The sequence below is a fragment of the Artemia sp. Qi Xiang Cuo genome, unplaced genomic scaffold (genome assembly GCF_049724085.1).
Source record: "Artemia sp. Qi Xiang Cuo unplaced genomic scaffold, ASM4972408v1 HiC_scaffold_3400, whole genome shotgun sequence".
Taxonomy (NCBI): Eukaryota; Metazoa; Arthropoda; class Branchiopoda; order Anostraca; family Artemiidae; genus Artemia; species Artemia sp. Qi Xiang Cuo.
In genome coordinates, this window is record NW_028300787.1 from 2188 (window position 1) to 9892 (window position 7705).

The 7705-nt window shown below is 34.6% G+C and overlaps 1 protein-coding gene across 1 annotated transcript; it reads left to right on the forward strand.

Annotated features, from left to right (window-relative positions):
• Nucleotides 1–251: 251 nt before the first annotated feature.
• On the forward strand, nt 252–1560 carry LOC148938394 (uncharacterized; the record flags this gene model as incomplete). The annotated part of the gene is made up of 1 exon (XM_089107829.1): nt 252–1560. A coding segment is annotated over exon 1 (1269 nt), but the record flags the coding sequence as incomplete, so codon positions are not given.
• Nucleotides 1561–7705: the final 6145 nt, after the last annotated feature.

A 7705-nucleotide genomic window follows, 5' to 3' on the forward strand; every position in this document is an offset into this window, starting at 1 on the left:
GTTTTTACCAGCTGGTTTAAAAATATTTAATGATCCCATGGATTGAAATTTTAAACACACATTGTTTTTATAGTTTTTGCGCATTAATAGCCTATATATATTTTCACGTAGAATTTGAATTATAAGTTTTGATCTTGAAAGTTGAAAAAATTCAAAAATAGGTTAGATATACAAAATGTACGACCTTAGTCCTTCTACCCTAATTTTTCTTGTGTGGCACAATACTTATGCTGATTTGCTTTTTATTTACATTTCAGATAGCTAATAAAGACATTGTCTGTAACTTGCAAGATGAATTCAAATAGCAGAAACGGACCTAATCCGAGTAACAAAACTGCTCCAATTCCTGCAACAAGAACAAAGCTACCAGTGCCAGCTGTAAGGACTAGTAAAGAAGCCACATCCAACAATGAGAACGGGTCCTTGAGCTGCTTAACATATGATAATCAAAATCTGTTTAGTGAGCCATACCTGTCCGCAGTTCCAGAAAGACCGACAAGTGTACATTATCCTGAAATGAATACTTTTAATAGCTTACCACAGGTGCCTGTTCGTACTAAAAGCACTCTGATCACTCATAGTGAGGAATCTAAGGGAATTAATGAATTAAATTTAGAAAGCCCAAGCTCACAAGGCTTGCCTATTAGTTCAGGTAACTTTGTTAATAATCTCAAACTAATTGATAGTTTTTTTTCTTCAAGATTAACAGATGAAATTAAAAGTGGAGTTGCAATCAATAGGGTGAATCCTTTTCGCAAGAACAAAGTCAGTGCTAGTGCTATTAAGATCAAACCAGACCTAAGTAATGGAGATGATTCTTCTGAACTTAATAAATGTATTCCAGTACACTGCGTTCCTATCAATGGTATACAGAAACGTATATGTAAGAAAAATAAAAGGATTTCCCCCTCAAATATATCTTTCAAGCCCAACGATAATAAAGATAGCAATATTAATCCAAGCTTAAGTTTGCAAGGGGGAGACGAAGCTTCTCTAAGTGGAACAGACCATGGGATGCCTATCTCAGATGTTTTATCAGTAAGAGTTGACCAAGAGTCGGTTATGGATGATCAATCTTCTATGTATAGTGAATCTACTACTTTTAGACGCGTCAACAAGATCACTAAAGTTGGTGAAAAAATAAAGCGAACTTCCTCCTTCAAAATGGCACTGTTAAAACAATCGACAAGTATTGAATATGATGAAGCAATCAAAGTATCTGGCGAGTTTAGCGAAGGCTTGGTTTACGTAGGAAAGAGTGTTGATAAGAAAAGCTCATCATTAATGAGACTCGCTATCGATTCAGATCACTTAAAATTTTTTGATTCCAAAAGCTTGAAACGGATTGAACAAACACGGAAAGTGATATCTCTGATGTTGGGAAAAAACAACGATATTCAACTTGTGCTCGGTCTTGATAAACGTGAAGCTATTTATGTTTTTCTCTCTAGCAATCATATTGCCTTGGAATGGCTAAATCTCTTATCATGCTATTGTTTCAAAATACCACAGGGCTGTTTACCTTATGGTGCTTTGTTCTTAGCAAAAGTTTACTATAAGGTATGCATTATCTTTTCTTACAGAATACCAATACACTTTAAATTTTAGTAGGCACTCAGCTGGCACTGCAGGTTTCTAATCGTGATGGTTTATTGATCACCTTTATTGCAAAGTACAAGTACACGTAGTACCGCTCAGTTTAGTTTTCGAAATTGAGAAATAAGCTAAAAGAGTAATTTGCGACAGTCCATGTCTTAACGGTGGAAAAGAGTGTCCCTTGGTAATATCTAATTGAAAGCCTAGCTGGCTTATAAGATCGGCTAGTAAAAATTTTTTCATTTTTAATTGGATCTCAGGTGGGTTTCTGCAAGATTTTTCAAAATACTATTAATTTTATGAAGGTATTGATTTATAAAATAGAGAAAACCGAAAAACTTGAAGTTTTTTCTTAAGTCCTGATGGTAGTAATGTCAGTTGCCTGATTGATAATCGGGAAGTTGCCTGATTGTAAACACCCAAAGGCCCCGGGGCAAGAGCCTTAGGTTGTGGAAGTTGCCCTTTATTTCCGTGTAATTTTTTTTTATTGAAAAAAGAGGATAGGTTTGATCCTGGGTATCTAAAAAGGCCTGGTGTATCAGGAGGATCTTTAAGAATATCTTGAGATTAAAAGACCCTGTGTCCATGCTAGGTTTCGAAAGAGCGTAGCCTATCAGTAATATTGAAGGGACAGACAAGGGTACTAAGTTTAAACTTTTATTGTACGTCAAAAGGGTATTTTGAAGAGAGATCGGAGGGAAACTAGCTACTCCCTTGCCCTTTTACGCGCCCCCTCCCCTCAATACTGATTAAAACTTTGGAAAAGCAATTTTTTGAAAAGGGTTCAAAGATCTAATAGCTATATCTCCGGGTATGCCACGCCCCCATAGCCTGGAATATGGGTTGTAACTTATGAAGCTTGCCTATTGTTTACTTGTAGGATTTTTCATAGGCAGCACAATAGCGCTGCCTAAGTAAAGAGTGAAGTAGGCACAGTTTATTATTTTGTTATTCTGACCAAGGCACTTCGTATAGAAGGAGCTGTCGTAGAAACTTCAAAAGGAGTGTATTCGATTGGGAATTGAAAGTTTTAGTGCCCTGTTAAGAGTCAAAAGTGATTGGAGGGCAATCAGAGCCCCCCACAGGCCCAATATTTCCCCAAACACATCCAATTAAATTTTGAGATAGTCACTTGGTTCAGCATAGTTAAAAGGTAAAGTAATTATGTCATTGGGGATATACCCCCCCCCCCCACAACCCTCAGGGCAAGGGCTGCAAGTAAGTCAATTCGTCTATTGTTTACATGTAGTATATTTTATTGACAAAGGTGATCATGTGTGACCTTTACTTTCCAAAAACACGAAGGGCATTCAGATGAGATTCTCAGAGAATGTTGAGGGAGTGTTGAACAAAATCAAAACATGTTATGTGCATACGAGAGGAATGACTGAATATATTAATTTTGAACTTTCAGGAAATGATACGGTAGGTGATCAATAGACCAAAAAGCAATATTTACACGCTACTGCTACTGCTACCACTCGTACTCCAGCTACCATTACTACTACTACGACTGCAACTACTGCTTCTGTAGCGAGTTTTTCCAAGGCTGAAGTGAAAACTTGAGGAAATGTTGTGAGGAAAGGTGAACTGAATCAAAACGTGCTTCCTGGATACAGATGGTCAAAATGACTTATCATCAGTATCTTTGGAACGGCTTACCATATCAAGCTGAAACTTCCAGGACATCACGAGGGGAGGTTCAACTGACCAAAAGGGAACATGTGCATAATACCTCTACTTTTAATACTGCTGCTAGTTCTGTTACTACTACTGCTATTAATGCGGCTGATATTACTGCTACTACTACTGCTACTCATACAACACTGCAACTGCTACTACTCCTGCTACTACTGGCACTACTACTATGATACTTGTACCATTGAGACTTGGGATATCAAGATGAAATTTTGAGAGAATATATAGGGGAAATTTGAACCAAATCAAAACACACTCTGTGAAGCAGATTGTCGAAAGGATTTGTCTCAGGAATGGATTAGGGTATTAAGTTGGAATTTTCAGAAGACGCTTAATGGGCAATATTTGCACGTTACTATTATTACTGCTGCAACTACTACTTTTACTACTACTACTTTTACTACTACTACTGCTACTACTACTACTACTACTACTAATATTACTACTACTACTACTACTACTACTACTACTACTACTTCTACTACCACTACTACTACTGGTCGTACTCCTACAACTACTACTACTACTATCCCTACTACTACTAATACCACTACAACTACTACTACAGCAACAACAACAACTATTACTACTACCATTACTATTGCTAATACTACCACTATTGCTACTACAACTACTGCTTCTGTAGCAAGTATTGCGAATGCTGAGGATATTGAAGGGAAAATTTGAGGAAATATTGGAGGGGGGGGGGAATTTGAACTATATCAGAACATACTATGTGCATACAGATTGTCGCAAGGGGGTATCAGCAGTATCTTTGGAATGGCTTACAATATCAAGCTGAAATTTCTATGGCATCGTGAGTGGAATGTTCAACTGTACAAAAGGCAACATGTTTATGCTGCTACTGCTGCTGCTACTGTTACTAGTACTACGAATACAGCAATATTGCTACTACTACTGCTCCTACTACAACCACTACAACTAGAATACTAGTACTAATAATACTAAGGGTATGAAGGTGAACATGTGAGAGAATGTAGAGGGAAAATTTGAACTAAAGCAAAACACACTATGTGCTGAGTTGTACATAGTAGCAAACTCAGGTCAAGGAACTTAGTGAAACTTAATTTCAATTTAAAGAGAAATCTATAAATAAATGTGTTTAATATGATTGTAAAAATTACTTTTGGGTAAAATTCTACTTTAGTTACTTTTGGCTATCTTGGAAAGGGGTTGGGTTATGAAAATGAAACTTTCAGGGATGGATGTACATGTTCATTTCATATACAATTTCATTTTTCTTATTTTTTCATTTTTCATTTTTACAGAAATGGAATTAAAAACAGAGATTGAATAAAAAAAAAAAAAAAAAAATTTTTACAAAAGTAAAGAGCGAAGCTATGTCACCAGCAGAGTAAAAAAAATAACAGGAATTATTATGAACAGTAGTAGTGTGTATGTGCACAGTTTCAATTACACATGAAAATATACATTGAAATTGCTGTTGTTTTCAATTACACATGAAAAAATACATTGAATTGCGCAAGAAAAACCCATGGTTGTGTCATTAAACTCACGTGTGAATACTTTAAAAGTTGGCACACTATAATGGGTGTTATGAAACTAAAGTCGAGGTTTTTTTAACTTGGCAATGTATAATGTAGTCAAGCATGTTTTGAGAGTTTGGTCGTAATAATATAATTTAAAGCAGTTTTTTTTTTGTTTTTGCTGACGATTGCACAATGAATGTACATCATGAATTCACGTTTACATTCTTAAAAAAAAAACTGGTGTGATAAAGAACCCACATTTTTTAATTGTTTGATTGACGCGTTTGGAGAGATTATGTTCCTTGGCACCTTTTCAGAGCATGTACTTATGGATACCTTTCCAAGCTTGGTTAAACATGCTTTTACAATCGGAAATGTTTGATTAACATTTTCAAAAACGGGGTAATGGGATTTGCGAATTGGAGGAGATGGGGTGATTGTGTACTGTATAATACATAAGTTATGTTTTGGAGAGTATTGTCAATTTAAAATAGTTTAGAAATAAAAAAAATTAACAAGAAATGGCTGAAAAGTGTTTTGAGGGAGATGGGTTGCATGGAGGGTTGAGTTGCACGAGGGTTCAGTTAAAGGGGTACAGTTACACGGGGGTTTAGTTAAATGGGGTCGAGTTGCACGAGGGTTCAGTAGCACAAGGGTTTAGTAGCAAGGGGGTTAAGTGTACGGGGTTTCGGTTATACAGGGGTTCAGTTTCATGGGGGGTTCAGTTGCACGGGTTTTTTTCTGAGTTGCAGTAAAGTGCAACTCGGTCCGAAAGTAACCATAACTCTAAAAACGGAATTCTCCACGTTTAAGTTAGGTTCATTTAACTTAGGTTATCGTGAGTGCTCATGATAACCAAAGTTAATTGAACCTAACTTAAACGTGGAGAAACCTAACTTTTTTGTATGTAAACCACAACAAAAATATTCTAATTCTAGTATTTCAATGAAAAAATGTGTTCAACACCTAGCTCTTTACGCTAAAGTTCAAATTCTGCCCCATTTCTTTAAGAATGACTCCTGAAACACAAAGGGTCGTTATAGAATCGATCCAGTGGTCTTAGAATATCGTTAGAGGGTTCATTCGAAACATTGTATTTTTGCCAGAAGAAGGATTATACGTGATTAGAGCTTTTTTACTAATCATCTTAACGGTCCTTTACATCATGACTTTAAAAAGCAAACACTTGTGAGCTGATAGTAGTGTCTGTGTTTAACTAAATTTTGATGAATTCCCACTTCATATGATTAATCCCCGTACAAAATCCTCCAACTCTGTCAAAAATGCAAAATTCCACATTTTTGCTGATAAGAGTTTGAAACCTCTACAGTAGGTTTCATTGATATGCTGAATCCCATTGTATAATTTCATAAAAATTCTATGACCTCAATGATGTCTTTCTCTCTTTTTTCGAAAATCAGACAAATTTGCTCTGGTTCGTAGTTTTGAATGGATAAAACTAAACTGCGCTGGGAATTAAAGATAATATTCCATCTAATTATTATAATGGTTTCATCCTGAAAAGTTCTATATGAAAGTGATTGGAGACATTCGTGTGTTTTTCAATTTGTTTAATAACATAGGCTAATATAGTTGCTGAACCGTTACTTTCTTTTGCGATATAAGTCAATGTTTGTTGTTTATTAGAGCAGTTTTTATTGAACTAAACATTCGTTAATCAAAGAATTACTATGAGTAACTCAAACATTGTAAGATTTTTTGTTTAATACTATCATTTTTTTTGTTATAGTTGTTTTTTTTTTTTGGTTCGACTTGATATGAATTCTGAAACCTGTTGATAGTTGAAATTTCTTGATGACTAAAGATTTTTTTTTCTTCTAAACGGCGTAATATTCTCAGGCTCTTAGCTTTTGACGGATAACCTTAAACCTAAGAAAATTCATGTATTTGGAATCAGCATACAAAGCCAATCATTTTTATGTATCTATTATTATTAAAATTCCGTTTTTAGAGTTATGGTTACTTTCGGGCCGAGTTGCACTTTACTTTCACTTTGTTTCCCAAAAACTGTTTAAAATTAGGGTTTTTTTGTTGTAGTTGTTTTTTTTGTGCAACTTGATAGGAATTCTCAAACCAGTTGGTAGTTGAAATTTCTTGATGACTAAAGATTTTTATTTGTCTTCTAAAAGGCTTAATATTCTCAGGCTATAAGCTTTTGACGGATAACATTAAACCTTAAGAAATTTAAGTATTTGGAATCAGTATACAAAGCCAATCACTTTTATGTATCTATTATTAATAAAATTTCTTTTTTAGAGTTATGGTTACTTTCGGACCGAGTTGCACTTTACTTTCACTTTGTTTCCCAAAAACTGTTTGAAATTGGTTTTTTGTTGTTGTAGTTGTTTTTTTTTGTTTTTTGTTCTACTTGATAGGAATTCTGAAACCAGTTGGTAGTTGAAATTTCTTGATAACTTTAAGATTTTTGTTTTTCTTCTAAAAGGCGTAATATTCTCAGGCTCTTAGTTTTTGACGGATAACATTAAACCTAAGGAAATTTATGTATTTGGAATCAGTATACAAATCCAATCATTTTTATGCATCTATTATTATTAAAATTCTGTTTTTAGAGTTATGGTTACTTTCGGACCGAGTTGCACTTTACTTTCACTTTGTTTCCCAAAAACTGTTTGAAATTGTTTTTTTTTGTTGTAGTTGTTTTTTATTTGTTTTGTTCGACTTGATATCAATTCTGAAACAAATTGACAGTTGAAATTTCTTGGTGACTAAAGATTTTTGTTTCTTCTAAAAGGGGTAATATACTCAGGCTCTTAGCTTTTGACGGATAACATTAAACCTAAGGAAATTTATTTATTTGGAATCAGCATACAAAGCCAATCATTTTTATGTATCTATTATTATTAAAATTCTGTTTTTAG